Source organism: Chelon labrosus (genome assembly GCF_963514085.1).
Source record: "Chelon labrosus genome assembly, chromosome: 8".
Lineage (NCBI taxonomy): Eukaryota > Metazoa > Chordata > Actinopteri > Mugiliformes > Mugilidae > Chelon > Chelon labrosus.
This window is the reverse complement of record NC_140358.1, coordinates 12941402-12962854: the sequence shown is the minus strand read 5'-3', so window position 1 is coordinate 12962854 and position 21453 is coordinate 12941402. Positions and strand designations below refer to the sequence as shown.

General features: G+C 41.8%; 4 protein-coding genes and 1 pseudogene across 5 annotated transcripts; all 5 read left to right on the top strand.

Annotated features, from left to right (window-relative positions):
- Nucleotides 1-1088: 1088 nt before the first annotated feature.
- On the top strand, nt 1089-10375 carry LOC311491368 (uncharacterized protein; the record flags this gene model as incomplete). The annotated part of the gene is given in 3 exon segments (XM_084549272.1): nt 1089-3865; nt 7905-7952; nt 7958-10375. Coding segments are annotated over 3 exon segments (4893 nt in total). The 5' UTR covers nt 1089-1438.
- LOC311491467 (protocadherin beta-16-like) lies at nt 4439-7103 on the top strand (the record flags this gene model as incomplete). The annotated part of the gene is made up of 1 exon (XM_084549395.1): nt 4439-7103. Exon 1 carries the CDS (start codon nt 4710-4712, stop codon nt 7101-7103), a length of 2394 nt encoding a protein of 797 aa, XP_084405521.1. The 5' UTR covers nt 4439-4709.
- A 531-nt stretch (nt 10376-10906) lies between the features above and the next one.
- On the top strand, nt 10907-13991 carry LOC311491367 (protocadherin gamma-A2-like; the record flags this gene model as incomplete). Its single annotated transcript, XM_084549271.1, has 2 exons — nt 10907-13822; nt 13973-13991. Exons 1-2 carry the CDS (start codon nt 11415-11417, stop codon nt 13989-13991), a joined length of 2427 nt encoding a protein of 808 aa, XP_084405397.1. The 5' UTR covers nt 10907-11414.
- Nucleotides 13992-14607: 616 nt separating this feature from the next.
- Nucleotides 14608-17301, top strand: LOC311491461 (protocadherin gamma-A2-like; the record flags this gene model as incomplete). Its single annotated transcript, XM_084549389.1, has 1 exon — nt 14608-17301. Exon 1 carries the CDS (start codon nt 14902-14904, stop codon nt 17299-17301), a length of 2400 nt encoding a protein of 799 aa, XP_084405515.1. The 5' UTR covers nt 14608-14901.
- A 965-nt stretch (nt 17302-18266) lies between these two features.
- Nucleotides 18267-20715, top strand: LOC311491366 (protocadherin gamma-A5-like; annotated as a pseudogene). The gene has a single exon. The product of its transcript is annotated as a protocadherin gamma-A5-like (transcript).
- The last annotated feature ends 738 nt before the right edge of the window (nt 20716-21453 follow it).

Sequence of the window (21453 nt, the reverse complement as noted above, 5' to 3'; positions counted from 1 at the left end):
AGATTTATTTTTATTTTTTTTTTTTTTGGGGGGGGGGGGGGGGGTCATTCCAGTGTTGAATTGTTTTTTATGTGACATTTGTCCTTTTAAAAATATAATATAATTTGATCTCTAGTGTAGAAATTTGCATTGTTAACAGCAGCAAAGTGGAACAGTTATTCACAAGATCAGTGCAAAATGAAGTATGCCAGTACAAAAGGTGTTAAAAAAGGTTTCTTTAATTGATACGTTTTGCTGATAGTTAAGACATACAGTAGTTTTTTATTTTCCTAAATATTTGGATATATATATATACATCCATTTTTGTTATCATGAGTCCTGCTTGGAGGTGTTAAATGATTGCTCATGTTTTTGAAACCTAATAGTCAAAGTAAAGCTATAAGCTGTGTTAAGACATGTCTTCATTGATCCCCGAGTGGAATACGTGATGTTAAGATTAAAATATACAGTGGAAATACTTATGGATGCTTAATCTGAGCAAATACAGATTCAGCTGCACTGTGATGGCTTCAGATCTTTGTTTGTGACACGTGGGTCATTGCTACAAACGTGAAATATCACTTACTTATAAAAGCTCATATTTCTAACCTCTGTTTGTACAACTAAATCACACTGTACTGCTAAGACGTTAATCATTTGGCAGTATCTAAGTTACAGTTAGAGACTGTTTAGATTACTCATCATGAATTAATTAATATTTCATGAATAAGGAGCATGAACTAGATCTCGATTTCCAATGATTTAACTTTATAGAAAACGCAATAGTGAGAAGGTGACTGAGAAGGTGACTGTATAGTTTTAAGAGCGCATTGAACATAAATTAAGCAATCGGTGAGTGTGTATGTGTGTGTTTTTGGTGTGCGTGTACGTGTGTGTGTGTGAGAGAGAGAGAGACATACCGCTGTAACACCACTAGGAGCAGATTTATTTATCCTGGCTACCTAGTGTCTGCATCTTTGTTTTCGTTTATTTTGACTTTGCCTGGCGTCGTTCTGTGAGTTTGGCCTTTCAAGTTAGTTGCAGAACAAAAATAACCAATAAAAAAAGAAATCTATATTTTCTCTACTTTATTTTTGACGTTAAATTTAGGGAATCTACCAACCTGAACATAGACTTAAAATCACCTTCTACAGTGATCTGTAGTTCAGCATGATGAACTCTTAGGGCCGCTGTTGACCAGTCTGTGTCAGTTAGGAGAAGAAATCAGCAGTTCCTCCCCCACCATTTCAGATACAGAACGAGAGAAAGACACAACGAACAGTACAACACACGAAGGGCTTGAATATAAATGTTCATTCCTTCGTTTTTTGGACGAATTCTGTTACTTTGCGTTTTCTTTTTATGACATACATGGTGATATAACCGGAGGATATAAGGATTACCTGTAAGGGGAAGCTGTTTTTCTTCAGGAATATTCCATTCTTCACTTTACAGGAACATGTCGGTCAGAACAATGAGACGGCAAGTGCTGCTTTTTATCTCGTTTCTCTGTTTGCGTTCGGTCACTGGGCAGGTCAGCTACTCCATCCCCGAGGAGATGCCGAAAGGCTCTTTCGTGGGTGATATTGCTCAAGATTTGGGGTTGGATGTGAAAAGACTGAAATCGGGAAAGGCTCGAATCTATACGGGAGAGAACGCAGAGTACATCGACTTGAATAAAGATAGGGGAGTCCTTCTCGTCAAAGAAAGAATCGACAGAGAGACGATCTGTGCACAGACGGCGCCCTGTGCTTTGCATTTCCAGGTTATTTTAGAGAATCCGATGGAATTTTATAGTATCACCGTAGAAGTCACTGATGTTAATGACAACGCCCCGATTTTTAAAAGAGGAGAAATGAAATTCAGAATAAGTGAGTCTGCTGTTACAGGAAATGTGTTTGTCCTCGAGCAGGCAATAGATCTGGATGTCGGTGTGAATAGCCTTCAAAGTTATGTGTTAAAACCAACTGATAACTTTGTTCTGAAGCTGCAAAATCAAGCAGATGGAAGCAAGATGGTAGAGATGGTTTTGCAAAAACCCTTAGATCGAGAAAAACAGGACCATTTGTCTCTTGTTCTGACTGCAGTAGACGGTGGCGAGCCGCAGCTCTCCGGTGCGGTTCAGATAAACATAAATGTGCTTGATAGTAATGATAATGCTCCAGTTTTTACACAGAAAATCTATAAATCCACCTTAAGAGAAAATTCACCGGCAGGAACGGAAGTGATAACGGTCAGCGCCTCAGATTTAGATGAGGGATCAAATGCGAAGATATCCTATGCAATATTGAACTCTGTCGATGATGCGTCAGAAATATTTGATATAAACGGAGAAACTGGAGAAGTTAAATTGATCGGAAACACTGACTATGAAAAGAAAAGACAATATCAAATACATGTCCAGGCTAGTGATGACGGAGGACTAACCGATTCCAGTAAAGTTATAGTGGAAATACTTGATACGAATGACAACATACCGGCCATTAATGTCATGTCAAAGTCCAGTGTAGTAACAGAGGACATTCAGCCAGGCACTGTTGTGACAATTGTAAATATCCAAGATCCAGACTCGGGTGAGAATGGAAAGGTTCTATGTGATATTAACAAGAATATCCCATTTTCAGTTTCTTCAACGTCAAATAATTTCTTCAGTATAGTAACTGAAAGTGATTTAGACAGAGAGAGAGATTCTGAATATAATATCACAGTGACCTGCTCTGATGAGGGAGTGCCCTCTCTCTCCAGCAGCGTCACTCTCACCTTACAGATCTCAGATGTGAATGACAACGCACCTGTTTTTGAGAGGAGCTCATATGAGGCCTACATTGTAGAAAACAACACACCAGGGCTCTCTGTATTCACAGTGAAAGCCAGAGATGCTGACTGGAACCAGAATGCCCGTGTTTCTTACATATTGGAGGACTCCTCTGTTAACGGAGTGCCAGTTTCCTCATATGTGTCCGTTAGTGCTGATAGTGGAGTCATCCATGCAGTACGGTCATTTGACTATGAGCAGATCAAAGATTTTCAGTTCCGCGTCAAAGCTCAGGATGGAGGCTCTCCTCCACTCAGTAGCAATGTGACAGTGAAAATAATGATCCAGGACCAGAACGACAACCCTCCTCAGGTTCTATATCCAGTCCAGACTGGAGGCTCTCTGGTGGCTGAGATGGTTCCTCGTTCAGCAGATATGGGCTATCTGGTGACTAAAGTGGTGGCTGTTGATGTGGACTCTGGACAGAATGCCTGGCTCTCCTATAAACTGCAGAAAGCCACAGACAGGGCGCTGTTTGAAGTGGGCTTACAGAATGGAGAAATCAGAACTATCCGCCAAGTGACTGATAAAGATGCTGTGAAACAAAGACTGACTGTTATAGTGGAGGACAACGGGCAGCCCTCTCGTTCAGCTACAGTCATTGTTAACGTGGCGGTGGCGGACAGCTTCCCTGAAGTGCTGTCGGAGTTCACTGACTTTCCACACGACAAGGACTACAATGACAACCTGACTTTTTACTTAGTGTTGGCTCTGGCTGTAGTTTCCTTCCTCTTCATCACGTGTTTAGTGGTTATCATATCAGTGAAAATCTACAGGTGGAGACAGTCTTGCATCCTGTATCACTCCAACCTCCCTGTGATTCCATATTATCCACCACGTTACTCAGACACTTTGGGGACAGGCACTCTCCAACACGTGTACAATTACGAGGTGTGCAGGACGACTGACTCCAGAAAGAGTGACTGTAAGTTCGGCAGAGCTGGTAGTCAGAACGTGTTGATAATGGACCCCAGTTCTACAGGGACGATGCAGCGGATGCAGTGTGAGAAGAGCATCCTGGATGAACCAGACTCTCCTCTAGAGGTTAGTTTTCAGGAAATTATTGTTTCAGTACCACGGACAGCGCACAGAACAGTCGAGATACACCCAGATACTGAAATGTTGGTCTCCCCGTATACCCTTTCTCCTAGTTTTTCTCTGTCTCTTTTTCTCTCGTTCTCGCACACACACACACGCACACACAAACACTCTTCCTTGTTGTCTATTGTCTTTTCTAGTTTTCTTTCTCTCCTTTCCCTCTCTCCTCTGCATTTGTCCCCTTTTTTTTCTATTTTTGTGCAAACACCTACTTGGTTGTTATATCAGTGATTTTCACATTAGTGCAGTGCTTTTTGAATCTTAATATGGCTTTATGACTGTATGTGTATTTGTGGTGGTGCTAGTTTTATATTTTTATCATTTCTTACTTTTCTGTTCCATTTTCTTAATTGCTCTTTTCATTCGTTATTTAACAGCAGTGTAGGAAAATCTAATTTAACTGTGTCTACACTTAAATCAAGCACTATAACTCCGAGTAACTCTCTCTATATATACATATATACTTTTTTATCTTTTTATTTTAAATGGTTTTATTGTGATCGTCACTATAAGACATCATGCAGTTCAGTCCATTGGACAGTGAGGGACGCTGTTAGCCATCGAGTTACTGAAGAAGTATTCGTTGCAGTACCTCCCCTGTACGTCAGCATTGGAAAATAGAGTGTGGCAGAGTTAACAGTCGGGATGGCCATGAACAGCAGAAGACAGGACTGTACGATGGGATTTCTTTGTTCCACAATTTAGAATAAGTGACATCCTACGGGGCACATACGTGTGTCTATAGGTCAAAACGTTAACTTGAGTCGAACAAAAAGAGGATTTTCTGATTTTCTTCAAAGAGGTGTCGACTGGAACGATGGATTGGCAAGTGCTGCTGTTTATCTCCGTGTTCTCTCTCGGTGTAGTACGCGGGCAGGTCAGTTATTCTATCCCTGAGGAGATGGAAAGGGGTGCTGTTATTGGTAACATAGCCCACGATTTAGGTTTAGGAGTGGACAGACTGAAGTCGGGTAAAGGTCGTATTTATACTGGCAACAATGAAGAGTATGTAGAGCTGAAGCGAGAAAGAGGGGAGCTTCGTATTAAAGACAGAATAGACAGAGAATCGCTGTGTGGTCAAACAATGCCTTGTGCACTGCATTTTCAAATGATCCTGGAAAACCCGATGGAGTTTTATACCGTCACGGTTGAAATCACCGATATAAATGACAACCCTCCCACATTTGAGAGAGGTGAGATGAAATATGAAATTAGCGAATCGGCTCTTACTGGAGCTCGCTTCGTCTTAGAGAAGGCTATAGACGACGATGTTGGCGTTAACGGGTTGAGCAGCTACACCCTTAAACCCAGTGATAATTTCCTGCTCAAAACCATCAGCCGAGGGGATGGCACGAAACATGTCGAAATGGTTTTACAGAAACAGTTAGACAGAGAAGATAATGAGCATTTAACATTAACGTTAACAGCTCTGGATGGTGGCGAACCGCAGCTCTCGGGAACAATGCAGATAACCATCACTGTGTTAGACGCAAATGACAACCCGCCTGTTTGCTCAAAACCGGAGTACAAAGCAAGTGTTACGGAGAATGCTCCTGTTGGTACGGTGATAACGACCGTAAGGGCTACTGACGTGGACAAAGGAAATAACGGGAAGGTTACATACACGATTCCTAAATCGGCTGCAGCAAGTCTATTTCAAATTGATCCTGACAGTGGACTATTGACTCTCGCTGGAAATGTAGATTATGAAAAAAGAAGACTGTACGAGCTAGATGTGCAGGTGTCAGATCAGGGGGGGCTATCAGATGCGTGTAAAGTGATCGTGGACGTTGCAGATATAAATGATAACCCTCCGTCCATTAACATTATGTCTAAATCGACCACACTGTCTGAGAGCACGAACCCAGGAACGGTTGTAATAATGCTTAATATACAAGATCCAGATTCAAATGAAAACGGTAAAGTTATGTGTGTTCTAAACGAAAACATTCCCTTCGCTATTAAATCATCCACAAATAATTTCTTTACCGTTGTAACAGAAGGTGATTTAGACAGAGAGAGAGCCTCTGAGTATAATATCACAGTGACCTGCTCTGATGAGGGAGTGCCCTCCCTCTCCAGCAGCGTCACTCTCACCTTACAGATCTCAGATGTGAATGACAACGCACCTGTCTTTGAGGGGAACTCATATGAGGCCTACATTGTAGAAAACAACACACCAGGCCTCTCTATATTCACAGTGAAAGCTAGAGACGCTGACTGGAACCAGAATGCCCGTGTTTCTTACATACTGGAGGACTCCTCTGTTAACGGAGTACCAGTCTCCTCATATGTGTCCGTTAGTGCTGATAGTGGAGTCATCCACGCAGTGCGCTCTTTTGACTATGAGCAGATCAAAGATTTCCAGTTCCGTGTCAAAGCTCAGGATGGAGGCTCTCCTCCACTCAGTAGCAACGTGACAGTGAAAATAATGATCCAGGACCAGAACGACAACCCTCCTCAGGTTCTGTATCCAGTACAGACTGGAGGCTCTCTGGTGGCTGAGATGGTTCCTAGTTCAGCAGATGTGGGCTATCTGGTGACTAAAGTGGTGGCTGTTGATGTGGACTCTGGACAGAATGCCTGGCTCTCCTATAAACTGCAGAAAGCCACAGACAGGGCGCTGTTTGAAGTGGGCTTACAGAATGGAGAAATCAGAACTATCCGCCAAGTGACTGATAAAGATGCTGTGAAACAAAGACTGACTGTTATAGTGGAGGACAACGGGCAGCCCTCTCGCTCAGCTACAGTCATTGTTAACGTGGCGGTGGCAGACAGCTTCTCTGAAGTGCTGTCGGAGTTCACAGACTTTCCACACGACAAGGAGTACAATGACAACCTGACTTTTTACTTAGTGTTGGCTCTGGCTGTAGTTTCCTTCCTCTTCATCACGTGTTTAGTGGTTATCATATCAGTGAAAATCTACAGGTGGAGACAGTCTCGCATCCTGTATCACTCCAACCTCCCTGTGATTCCATATTATCCACCACGTTACTCAGACACTTTGGGGACAGGGACTCTCCAACACGTGTACAATTACGAGGTGTGCAGGACGACTGACTCCAGAAAGAGTGACTGTAAGTTCGGCAGAGCTGGTAGTCAGAACGTGTTGATAATGGACCCCAGTTCTACAGGGACGATGCAGCGAATGCAGAGTGAGAAGAGCATCCTGGACGAACCAGACTCTCCTCTAGAGGTGAGACTGCTTTAATACAGTGTTCGTGTATCTGTAGTATTGTAATGTACTTTCCATCTTTTTTCGTTGCTTTCTGGGGAAAGTGGTCTAGGTTTCACATTATAGTTTAAACCGGTCACCTATATATATGGCAGGAATCTATGGCTGTCTGAGAGTTTTTGCGGTCATACCGTTTATTCATTTCAGAACCAGGGACAGCGACATGTTAAGTGATAAACCATGTGCGAAAGTTTGGCAGTTATTTCCAAAGTTTAAGGTAATTTCGTTTTATCTTGATGTCATTTATCTTTTGCTTTGTAAGTATAAATTTTCCACTTCTATCTCTCTTTCCCATCTTCGGTTCGACTGTGATATTCACACTGATTAATTATGCACGTGCAATATCTGACGATAGTTTGATTTATAACTACGTGATTTTTTTTTAATTCAAATATGTTGTTATAAGGACCTCGACATTAGTCATATATTGATTTCCTACATGCCATATGCCTATGAAGAGTACATTTTCTCAAAACATTCAGTATAACTAAATGTACACATGTTTTACAGCTTGTATTCACAACGATGACTTTTAGTTGGTGCTGTGCAGTTTTATAATTTGGACTGTTAGGGACGCTGTTGACCACAGTGTTGACGACTGAGAGCATGTTAGTAGCAGCACCTCCCATAAAACGTCGACACAAGACAGAGAGAACACAGAGGAAAAATATCTGGCAATTCTGGTCGAGGAGGATTACTGAAAAGGAAGATTTCTGCAAAAACAAACTGATGGTTCCAGTGAGCTTCCTGTGTAGCTTTTAATTTGACGTTTGCCAGTGGAATATAACTTTCCGTTTTCTTGGGTATAAAGAGACCGAATCTCATTTGGAGAAACATCGGATAGAACAATGAATCGGCAAGTACTGCTGTTGATCTCTCTCCTTTTCCTCGACTCGGTGATAGCGCAGGTCAGCTACTCTATTCCGGAGGAAATGGCTAAAGGTTCTTTAGTTGGAAATATAGCACAGGATTTAGGTTTGGAAATTAAACGTTTGCTATCAGGCAAGGCCAAGATTTATACAAGGGACAGTGACGAGTACATTGAGCTGAACAGAGAAAGAGGCGTCCTGCTCGTCAAGGAGAGAATCGACCGAGAGGCGCTGTGTACAGAGACGACGCTTTGTGCTTTACATTTTCAGATTATTTTGGAGAATCCTATGGAATTTTACACTGTTACAGTCCAGATCACTGATATTAACGATAATGCACCAACTTTTGAAAAGGCTGAAATGAAATTCAGAATTAGTGAATCGGCGGTGATCGGTGCAAAATTTGTCCTGGAAAGGGCTGTAGATCTTGATGATGGAATTAATGATCTTCAAAGGTACACATTAAAACCATCAGATAATTTTGCTCTGAAACTGCACAATAACGCCGATGGCCATAAAAACGTCGAGATGGTGTTACAGAAGCATTTAGACAGAGAAAAAGAGGAGCGGATATCTCTCGTGTTAACTGCTGTAGATGGAGGAGAGCCGCAGATGTCAGGAACAATGCTGATTGTTATTACAGTGTTAGACGTTAATGATAATGCTCCAGTTTTTACACAGCAAACATACAAAACTACAGTTACTGAGAATTCACCGAAAGGAACAGTCGTTGCTACTGTTACAGCATCTGATGCAGATCAGGGATCAAACAGTAAGATAACATATTCAATCACAAATACGTTAGATAACGTAAGGAAAGTATTTCAGGTCAACGATGGCAATGGCGAAATTTCATTAACTGACGACATTGACTTCGAAAAATCAAGACGTTTCCAAATAAATTTACTTGCAAGTGATGATGGAGGATTCACTGATTCCTGCAAGTTAATTGTTGATGTTCAAGATGTAAATGACAACAAACCTGAAATTAACATAATGTCCAAATCAACCGTAATTGCAGAGGATGCTAAACTTAACACCGTCGTTACAATGATAAACATCGAAGACAAGGACACGGGAGAAAACGGAAAGGTTCATTGTATTATCAGCGAGAGTTTACCGTTTATGTTAAAAACATCGACAAATAATTTCTATAGTTTAGTGACAGACAGTGATTTAGACAGAGAGAGAGCCTCTGAGTATAATATCACAGTGACCTGCTCTGATGAAGGAGTGCCCTCTCTATCCAGCAGCGTCACTCTCACCTTACAGATCTCAGATGTGAATGACAACGCTCCTGTCTTTGAGAGGAGCTCATATGAGGCCTACATTGTAGAAAACAACACACCAGGGCTCTCTGTATTCACAGTGAAAGCTAGAGATGCTGACTGGAACCAGAATGCTCGTGTTTCTTACATACTGGAGGACTCCTCTGTTAACGGAGTACAAGTCTCCTCATATGTATCCGTTAGTGCTGATAGTGGAGTCATCCACGCAGTGCGCTCTTTTGACTATGAGCAGATCAAAGATTTCCAGTTCAGAATAAAAGCTCAGGATGGAGGCTCTCCTCCACTCAGTAGCAATGTGACAGTGAAAATAATGATCCAGGACCAGAACGACAACCCTCCTCAGGTTCTGTATCCAGTCCAGACTGGTGGCTCTCTGGTGGCTGAGATGGTTCCTCGTTCAGCAGATGTGGGCTATCTGGTGACTAAAGTGGTGGCTGTTGATGTGGACTCTGGACAGAATGCCTGGCTCTCTTATAAACTGCAGAAAACCACAGACAGGGCGCTGTTTGAAGTGGGCTTACAGAATGGAGAAATCAGAACAATCCGCCAAGTGACTGATAAAGATGCTGTGAAACAAAGACTGACTGTTATAGTGGAGGACAACGGGCAGCCCTCTCGCTCAGCTACAGTCATTGTTAACGTGGCGGTGGCGGACAGCTTCCCTGAAGTGCTGTCGGAGTTCACTGACTTTCCACACGACAAGGAGTACAATGACAACCTGACTTTTTACTTAGTGTTGGCTCTGGCTGTAGTTTCCTTCCTCTTCATCACGTGTTTAGTGGTTATCATATCAGTGAAAATCTACAGGTGGAGACAGTCTCGCATCCTGTATCACTCCAACCTCCCTGTGATTCCATATTATCCACCACGTTACTCAGACACTTTGGGGACAGGGACTCTCCAACACGTGTACAATTACGAGGTGTGCAGGACGACTGACTCCAGAAAGAGTGACTGTAAGTTCGGCAGAGCTGGTAGTCAGAACGTGTTGATAATGGACCCCAGTTCTACAGGGACGATGCAGCGGATGCAGAGTGAGAAGAGCATCCTGGATGAACCAGACTCTCCTCTAGAGGTGAGACTGCGTTAAACAAACGGTTTTCGTGTAATGTTAGCATTTTTAGTGTAATCAGCAATCATTGTGGAGCGTACTACTATTAAGATTTAGTACCTAAAAGATAAATACGTTTCAATCTCAAACATGTTTTTGTCTTCATAAACAATATTTGGTGTACCGCGTCAATAACCACACTAATAATGTATGCAATACAACGCAAGTATTTGCAATGATGCAGTTGAAAAATAGATGATTAATTTTCAGGAAAAGTTTCCTTCTCATGGCTTTGAAGCACTATGTGCAGTGTCAATGTTTGTTTGTTTTTTCTTTTCTCATTCAGTTGTTTCTTTTCAGTACCGCGGACAGCGACTTTAGAAATTGATGAAGCCCATGCGAAAAGTTTTTTCCTCAGACTTGATTTTTGTTTTGTTTTTTTTGTTTTTTTTCTCCTCCTTTTATAAACAAACTGTTTAGTTATTTTTCGGTGCACTTCCTTTTTTTTCCTTTTTTTTCCACTCTTACCTTATGTCCATTCGAATTTTATCTTTGCGTTGGCCCTGCATACTCAGGAAGTACCTGATGAATGTACGCTCTATCATTGAGCGGATTTAATTTTAAATATCCTATTGTAAGGGACTCTTTGTTAAAGAAGAATACATTTCTTACATGTCTGACGGCAGTTCTTAGAAATGTTCTGTGTTCATTTTGCGTTTTAGAAACATTTCCACCCATTTCCCCTGGAGTTTTCAGAGTTGAAGTTTAGATGGTGCTCTGCAGTTTTATTATACGGACTCTTAGGGACGCTGTTGACCATAGTGTTGATAAATGAGAGCATGTTGGTAGCAGCACCTCCCATAAAACGTCGACATAAGACGGAGAGAACACAACGGACAAATATCGGGCAATTGTGATCGAGGAGGATTGATGAAAAGAAAGATTGCTTAAACAAAACCTCTTCCAATGAGATTCTTGTGTAGGTTTTAATTAGCTTTTTTACAGTGGAATATAAATGCTTTGCCTTTATGGGATGTAAGGAGACCGAATCTCACTGAGGGAAACATCGGATAGAACAATGAATCGGCAAGTACTGCTGTTGGTCTCTCTCCTTTTCCTCGACTCGGTGTTCGCGCAGGTCAGCTACTCTATCCCGGAGGAGATGGCTAAAGGATCTTTAGTTGGAAATATTGCACAGGATTTAGGTTTGGAAATTAAGCGACTGCTATCAGGCAAGGCCAGGATTTATACAAGGAACAGCGACGAGTACATTGAGCTGAACAGAGAAAGAGGCGTCCTGCTCGTAAAGGAGAGAATCGACCGAGAGGCGCTGTGTACAGAGACGACGCTTTGTGCTTTACATTTTCAGATTATTTTGGAGAATCCTATGGAATTTTACACTGTTACAGTCCAGATCACTGACATTAACGATAATGCGCCAACTTTTGAAAAGGATGAAATGAAATTCAGAATTAGTGAATCGGCGGTGATGGGTGCAAAATTTGTCCTGGAAAGGGCGGAGGATCTTGATGTTGGAATTAATGCGGTTCAAAACTACGAATTAAAACCATCAGATAATTTTGTTCTGAAACTGAACGACAATGCCGATGGCCATAAAAATGTTGAGATGGTGTTACAGAAGCCTTTAGACAGAGAGAAGGAGGAGCGGATATCTCTCGTGTTAACTGCTGTAGATGGAGGAGAGCCGCAGATGTCAGGAACAATGCTGATTGTTATTACAGTTTTAGACGCTAATGATAATGCTCCAGTTTTTACACAGCAAACATACAAAGCTACAGTGACTGAGAATTCACCTAAAGGAACAGTCGTTGCTACTGTTACAGCATCTGATGCAGATCAAGGATCAAACAGTAAGATAACATATTCAATCACAAATACGTTAGGAAATGTAAGGAAAATATTTAGGATAAACAGGGACAGCGGTGAAGTTTCTGTTATTGGAAACATTGATTTTGAGAAATCTAAGCATTTTCAAATAAATTTAGGAGCAAGTGATGATGGAGGACTCACTGACTCTTGTAAGCTTGTTGTTGATGTTCAAGATGTAAATGACAACAAACCTGAAATTAATATAATGTCTAAGTCAACTGTGATATCAGAGGATGCTGAACTTAATACAGTAGTGACAATGATAAACATTGAGGACGTAGATTCAGGAGACAACGGAAATGTCAGATGCTCTGTTAATGAAAATATTCCATTTATGTTAAAAACATCAACAAATAATTTCTATAGTTTAGTGACAGACAGTGATTTAGACAGAGAGAGAGCCTCTGAGTATAATATCACAGTGACCTGCTCCGATGAGGGAGTGCCCTCCCTCTCCGGCAGCGTCACTCTCACCTTACAGATCTCAGATGTCAATGACAATGCACCTGTCTTTGAGAGGAGCTCATATGAGGCCTACATTGTAGAAAATAACACACCAGGGCTCTCTGTATTCACAGTGAAAGCCAGAGATGCTGACTGGAACCAGAATGCCCGTGTTTCTTACATGCTTGAGGACTCTTCTGTTAACGGAGTAGCAGTCTCCTCATATGTGTCCGTTAGTGCTGATAGTGGAGTCATCCACGCAGTGCGCTCTTTTGACTATGAGCAGATCAAAGATTTCCAGTTCCGTGTCAAAGCTCAGGATGGAGGCTCTCCTCCACTCAGTAGCAATGTGACAGTGAAAATGATCATCCAGGACCAGAACGACAACCCTCCTCAGGTTCTGTATCCAGTCCAGACTAGTGGCTCTCTGGTGGCTGAGATGGTTCCTCGTTCAGCAGATGTTGGCTATCTGGTGACTAAAGTGGTGGCTGTTGATGTGGACTCTGGACAGAATGCCTGGCTCTCCTATAAACTGCAGAAAACCACAGACAGGGCGCTGTTTGAAGTGGGCTTACAGAATGGAGAAATCAGAACTATCCGCCAAGTGACTGATAAAGATGCTGTGAAACAAAGACTGACTGTTATAGTGGAGGACAACGGGCAGCCCTCTCGTTCAGCTACAGTCATTGTTAACGTGGCGGTGGCGGACAGCTTCCCTGAAGTGCTGTCGGAGTTCACTGACTTTCCACACGACAAGGAGTACAATGACAACCTGACTTTTTACTTAGTGTTGGCTCTGGCTGTAGTTTCCTTCCTCTTCATTACGTGTTTAGTGGTTATCATATCAGTGAAAATCTACAGGTGGAGACAGTCTCGCATCTTGTGTCACTCCAACCTCCCTGTGATTCCATATTATCCACCACGTTACTCAGACACTTTGGGGACAGGCACTCTCCAACACGTGTACAATTACGAGGTGTGCAGGACGACTGACTCCAGAAAGAGTGACTGTAAGTTCGGCAAAGCTGGTAGTCAGAACGTGTTGATAATGGACCCCAGTTCTACAGGGACGATGCAGCGGATACAGAGTGAGAAGAGCATCCTGGATGAACCAGACTCTCCTTTAGAGGTCAGTCATAGCTTCGTCTTCTTGTATTTTTTTTTTTTTTTTTTTTTTTTTTTTACTCTTGGTCTTGCATTTTTAAATATATCACTATATATAGCATTTTTTATATGGATCCGAAAATTTTCAGCACACATCAGTGATATGTTTTATGTTGTATAAAGTCCTTGGTCTCGCAGCTACCAGTTTGCACTTTGACTTAAACTAGGTCAGTTCTTTAAAGGTTAGACTGATTTCATTTTGCCAGTAGTTTAACTCGTTTTCCTTAACTCATAATTTTCAGTTAAGTTCTTAAAGAGCTGAATCATTGTTTGGCTTCTTTGACTCTAAAGCTCTGAAGCTATTTTTCTCAGTCATTAATATTTTGTTTTCCTGCTTCTGCGTAAATAGTGATTGAAACTTTACACGTACTTTGTCAAAGTTGATACCTGTCTTCATACAAGCACGTGTACTCCTCAGCCAGACTGACCTCCTGCAAGACTTGTATTATTTCAGGACCCTGGGCAGCGACATTTCTGGTCACACTTTTATGTCTCACTTTTTCCTTTGTTAAATCTTCAGTTTGCTTTCATTATTTCTTATTTTGCACCTTTTGTTCCTTTTATTCTTTTCTTGTTCGTGTGTGGATGGAGAATTTTTATGGCCAGCGACTTATAGAAACATGAGACAATTGCAGCCATAAACTGGGTTGGATTGTTTATTTTGACTTTGTGGATATGTCATGGTTCTAATATTATTTACATGTTTCCTGGCAATTTTGTCTGAGAGAAAGTCCTATGAGCAGATAAATTCATGGTGGTTGTCTGCACTTTTGTATTGTGAACTCTAAGGGCCGCTGTTGACTAGAGTGTTGATGACTGAGAGTAGGGATGTGGCAGCACCTCCCATGTTACATGAGAGACAGAAAACAGGGCACGACGTGAAAGAGCGGACATTTGCCTTTAAAGAAAATCTGGCAACACAAGCGACACTCTCCGAGACTGTTCATTAAACTGCGTGGACTATACGGCTGTCAAACCGATGTTTGAAGACTGGATGCATGGATTTTAGTTGATGGGATGAACAGCCGCATTGTGGACCATCGCTGAGAAAATACTCCGATAGAACAATGAAAGGACACGCTGTTTTGTGTTTCGCTCTCCTTTGCCTTGGCTCGGTAAATGCACAAGTCAGTTATTCAATACCAGAGGAAATGGCGAAAGGATCTTTAGTCGGAAATATAGCTCAAGATTTGGGATTAGAAATCAACAGACTGACTTCTGGAAAAGCTCGAATTTATACCCGAGACAGCGACGAGTACATCGAGCTGAACAGAGAAAGAGGGGTCCTTTTAGTGAAAGAGAGAATCGACCGAGAGGCGCTCTGCAGGAAAACGATGCCTTGTGCTTTACATTTTCAAATCATCTTAGAGAATCCTATGGAATTTTACTCGGTTACAGTCCAGATCACGGATATTAACGATAATGCACCGACCTTCGAGGAACAAAAAATCGAATTTAAGATAAGTGAGTCGGCAGTGATCGGTGGAAAATTTGTGCTGGAAAGGGCTGTAGACCTTGATGTTGGAATTAATGATCTTCACAGGTACGAATTAAAACCATCGAATAATTTTGCTTTAAAACTGCACAATAATGCAGATGGAAATAAAAACGTTGAGATGGTGTTACAGAAGCCTTTAGACAGAGAGAAGGAGGAGCAAATATCTCTCGTGTTAACGGCTGTAGATGGAGGAGAGCCGCAGATGTCAGGAACAATGCTGATTGTTATTACAGTGTTAGACGCTAATGATAATGCTCCAGTTTTTACACAGCAAACATACAAAGCTACGGTTACTGAGAATTCACCTAAAGGAACAGTCGTTGCTACTGTTACAGCATCTGATGCAGATCAGGGATCAAACAGTAAGATAACATATTCAATTACAAAAACATTGGATGGTGTCAGGAAAGTATTTAATATAAACAAAGAAAACGGTGAAATTACGTTGATTGGAAACATTGACTTCGAAGAGTCGCCGCATTTTCAAATAAGTTTACGTGCTAGCGACGAGGGAGGACTCACTGATTCTTGTAAGCTGATTGTTGATGTTAAAGATATAAATGACAACAAACCTGAAATTAATATAATGTCGAAGTCCACTGTAATTTCAGAGGATGCAAAACTTAGTACAGTCGTTACTATGATAAACATCGAAGACAAGGACACAGGAGAAAACGGAAACGTTCGTTGTATTGTCAGCGACAATGTACCGTTTATGTTAAAAACATCGACAAACAATTTCTATAGTTTAGTGACAGACAGTGATTTAGACAGAGAGAGAGCATCTGAGTATAATATCACAGTGACCTGCTCTGACGAGGGAGTGCCCTCCCTCTCCAGCAGCGTCACTCTCACCTTACAGATCTCAGATGTGAATGACAACGCTCCTGTCTTTGAGAGGAGCTCATATGAGGCCTACATTGTAGAAAACAACACACCAGGCCTCTCTATATTTACAGTGAAAGCCAGAGACGCTGACTGGAACCAGAATGCCCGTGTTTCTTACATACTGGAGGACTCCTCTGTTAACGGAATACCAGTCTCCTCATATGTGTCCGTTAGTGCTGATAGTGGAGTCATCCACGCAGTGCGCTCTTTTGACTACGAGCAGATCAAAGATTTCCAGTTCTGCATTAAAGCTCAGGATGGAGGCTCTCCTCCACTCAGTAGCAATGTGACAGTGAAAATAATGATCCAGGACCAGAACGACAACCCTCCTCAGGTTCTGTATCCAGTCCAGACCGGTGGTTCTCTGGTGGCTGAGATGGTTCCTCGTTCAGCAGATATGGGCTATCTGGTGACTAAAGTGGTGGCTGTTGATGTGGACTCTGGACAGAATGCCTGGCTCTCCTATAAACTGCAGAAAACCACAGACAGGGCACTGTTTGAAGTGGGCTTACAGAATGGAGAAATCAGAACTAATCGCCAAGTGACTGATAAAGATGCTGTGAAACAAAGACTGACTGTTATAGTGGAGGACAACGGGCAGCCCTCTCGTTCAGCTACAGTCATTGTTAACGTGGCGGTGGCGGACAGCTTCCCTGAAGTGCTGTCGGAGTTCATTGACTTTCCACACGACAAGGAGTACAATGACAACCTGACTTTTTACTTAGTGTTGGCTCTGGCTGTAGTTTCCTTCCTCTTCATCACGTGTTTAGTGGTTATCATATCAGTGAAAATCTTCAGGTGGAGACAGTCTCGCATCCTGTATCACTCCAACCTCCCTGTGATTCCATATTATCCACCACGTTACTCAGACACTTTGGGGACAGGGACTCTCCAACACGTGTACAATTACGAGGTGTGCAGGACGACTGACTCCAGAAAGAGTGACTGTAAGTTCGGCAGAGCTGGTAGTCAGAACGTTTTGATAATGGACCCCAGTTCTACAGGGACGATGCAGCGGATGCAGAGTGAGAAGAGCATCCTGGATGAACCAGACTCTCCTCTGGAGGTTAGACTTCTTTAGCATTATTAACATCATCAATGTCCACCTTTTCTTTAGGTTCATATTTTTTCAAGATACAACTTTGCATCGAAACTTGAAATGCTCATGTATCTCCTCTCTTAAACTTTCTAATTACTCAAAAATGTATTCATTTCTCAGACTTATTCCACTGTGCAGTCTTCATAAAACCCTCTTTTCCTATGCTAAGAAAAAGTATAGAGTCCCATTACTGTTCCACATAATTTAAACATGAGGTGATATTCTTATATGACAGCATACTTGTTTGTTTGTTTTTTCTGCTGTTCAGTCATTGGGAAAAGTCAATCCTGCGCATGGCCATACTCTGACACTTTTTTTTTCATTCAGTGCTGTTTGGTCGTTAGGGAGAGCCTCTCCTTTTCAGAACACTGGACAGCGACGCCATCTCTATCCACACGTTTTATCTCTACTCAGTGTTTCCCCTTTAAATGCTGAGATTCGGTTTTTGATCTCAGACTTCAGGGCATTAACTGCTATGCTGCCCGATGCTTTTCATTTTAATATTCGATAATTTAATATATATGACTCCCAACACAATCTGAGCTTCTCTTTGTTTAACTGACTTAAAATTGATTAGAAACATCCAGCATTATTCATAAAATAAATGTATATTATTGTAATATTCATTTCAGACAAGTAATCGTTAAATTGCTAGATTTTAAATGAATGCGTGTCGGAGGAGGCTCGTTCATGTTGCATTTCTGCAGTTTTCTAGTATGAACTCTTAGGGCCGCTGTTGACCAACATGTCGACAATTGGCAGTAGGTTTTGAAGCGGCACCTCCCCTGTAGCATCGACATAATAAAGACAGAACACGACGGGAAAGACGGGCCACTCAACTCGTTCACAGTATTTGGAATAGAGATGTGGATTTTTCATCTCATCGTTTTTGTGTGAATGAGGCATGCGCGGAGTTGACTGTTACTACTGGGATCTGTATCAGTTTTATGGGATATAACCAGACTAAACATCGCAGAACATAAACCGGAGAGAACAATGGCAAGGAAGGTACTGTTGTTTATCGCTCACCTCTCCATCGGAGCGGTGGTGGGCCAAGTCAGCTATACTGTTCCGGAAGAAATGTCAAGAGGTTCTTTAGTCGGCAATATAGCTCAAGATTTAGGTTTAGAAATGAAACGTTTATCTTCTGGCAAGGCTCGAATTTATACTCGAGACAGCGACGAGTACATCGCGCTGAACAGAGAAAGAGGAGTCCTCGTAGTGAAAGAGCGAATCGACCGAGAGGCGCTCTGCAGACAGACGACGCCTTGTGCTTTGCATTTTCAGATTATTTTGGAAAATCCTATGGAATTTTACACGGTTACCGTCCAGATCACTGACATTAATGATAATCCACCAACCTTCAAAAAAGCTGAAACGCAATTCAAAATAAGTGAGTCAGCAGTGATCGGGGCAAAATTTGTGCTGGAAAGGGCTTTAGACCTTGATGTTGGAATAAATAGTGTACATGGATACGAATTAAAACCATCCGATCATTTTGTTCTGAAACTGCACAATAATGCAGATGGAAATAAAAACGTTGAGATGGTGTTACAGAAGCCTTTAGACAGAGAGAAAGAGGAGCGGCTATCTCTTGTGTTAACTGCTGTAGATGGAGGAGAGCCGCAGATGTCAGGAACAATGCTGATTGTTATTACAGTGTTAGACGCTAATGATAATGCTCCAGTTTTTACACAGCAAACATACAAAGCTACAGTCACTGAGAATTCACCTAAAGGAACAGTCGTTGCTACTGTTACAGCATCTGATGCAGATCAAGGATCAAACAGTAAGATAACATATTCAATCACAAATTCAGTTGACGATGACAGGAAAGTATTTGAGATAAATAATGAAAATGGTGAACTTACTTTAATTGGAAACATTGACTTTGAAGAGTCCCGACACTATCAACTAAACTTACTTGCTAGTGATGAAGGAGGACTCACTGATTCTTGCAAATTAGTTGTTGATGTTCAAGATGTAAATGACAACAAACCTGAAATTAACATAATGTCCAAGTCAACAGTGATATCCGAGGATGCTAAACTTAATACTGTAGTGACAATGATAAATATTGAGGACTTAGATTCCGCAGACAACGGGAATGTGAAATGCTTTATTACTGAAAATATACCATTCACTTTAAAAACATCAGCAAATAATTTCTATAGTTTAGTGACAGACAGTGATTTAGACAGAGAGAGAGCCTCTGAGTATAATATCACAGTGGCCTGCTCTGATGAGGGAGTACCCTCCCTCTCCAGCAGGGTCACTCTCACCTTACAGATCTCAGATGTCAATGACAATCCTCCTGTCTTTGAGAGGAGCTCATATGAGGCCTACATTGTAGAAAACAACACACCAGGCCTCTCTGTATTCACAGTGAACGCCAGAGATGCTGATTGGAACCAGAATGCCCGTGTTTCTTACATATTGGAGGACTCCTCTGTTAACGGAGTACCAGTCTCATCATATGTGTCTGTTAGTGCTGATAGTGGAGTCATCCATGCAGTGCGCTCTTTTGACTACGAGCAGATCAAAGATTTCCAGTTCAGAGTAAAAGCTCAGGATGGAGGCTCTCCTCCACTCAGTAGCAACGTGACAGTGAAAATAGTGATCCAGGACCAGAACGACAACCCTCCTCAGGTTCTGTATCCAGTCCAGACTGGAGGCTCTCTGGTGGCTGAGATGGTTCCTCGTTCAGCAGATGTGGGCTATCTGGTGACTAAAGTGGTGGCTGTTGATGTGGACTCTGGACAGAATGCCTGGCTCTCCTATAAACTGCAGAAAACCACAGACAGGGCGCTGTTTGAAGTGGACTTACAGAATGGAGAAATCAGAACTATCCGCCAAGTGACTGATAAAGATGCTGTGAAACAAAGACTGACTGTTATAGTGGAGGACAACGGGCAGCCCTCTCGTTCAGCTACAGTCATTGTTAACGTGGCGGTGGCGGACAGCTTCCCTGACGTGCTGTCGGAGTTCACTGACTTTCCACACGACAAGGAGTACAATGACAACCTGACTTTTTACTTAGTGTTGGCTCTGGCTGTAGTTTCCTTCCTCTTCATCACGTGTTTAGTGGTTATCATATCAGTGAAAATCTACAGATGGAGACAGTCTCGCATCCTGTATCACTCCAACCTCCCTGTGATTCCATATTATCCACCACGTTACTCAGACACTTTGGGGACAGGGACCCTCCAACACGTGTACAATTACGAGGTGTGCAGGACGACTGACTCCAGAAAGAGTGACTGTAAGTTCGGCAGAGCTGGTAGTCAGAACGTGTTTATAATGGACCCCAGTTCTACAGGGACGATGCAGCAGATGCAGAGTGAGAAGAGCATCCTGGATGAACCAGACTCTCCTCTAGAGGTTAGACTTCCTTAGCATTATTTATTTTATCAATGTTCGGTTTTGTTTTAAGTTTATTGTTTTGCTAGAAACCACTTTGAGTTGTATAACGCGTTTAAGTGTGGAGATAAACGAGCATTTAATGTTTCTGTGCCAACTTTATCCTTTCACTGGTCTCATTCCATTTTCCACTGCCTTCATATATATTTGTTTTTGTTGCTGTTGTTGTTTATATCCACATTGTTTTTCGGTTGTTTAATTGCATACAGAAACAGGCAGCTGAACTGAACTGAAGTGAACCCTTTGTTTTAATTATATTTGGTTATACAGAGTGCACTTTCTCTCATATCACTTTCTCATATTTTAAACATGAGCAGATTTTCTAATATCACATGCATAAATGTTTCTTCTGCTCTACATCCACGGGGAAAACAATAATTTCTTAGCATAGCCATACTGTGAGAGTTTTTCCCCGTGCTTTTTGTTGTCAGGCAGGCTCCGTCCATTTCAGAACACTGGACAGCGACACTATCTCTGGCCACATGTTTTCCCTCTACTTAGCGTTTTTCACTTTAAATGGTGAGACTCAATTGTGGATATCGCTGACTAAAGTGGAATGACGGCTATGCCATTATTATGACATTTCTTTGAAATTATATATAATTTCATATAGCTACTATATATATACATATATATATATATATATATATATATATATAATATTGTTGCACTACAAGATTTTAACAGAATGCTTGTCGGAGGAGGCTCGTTAAT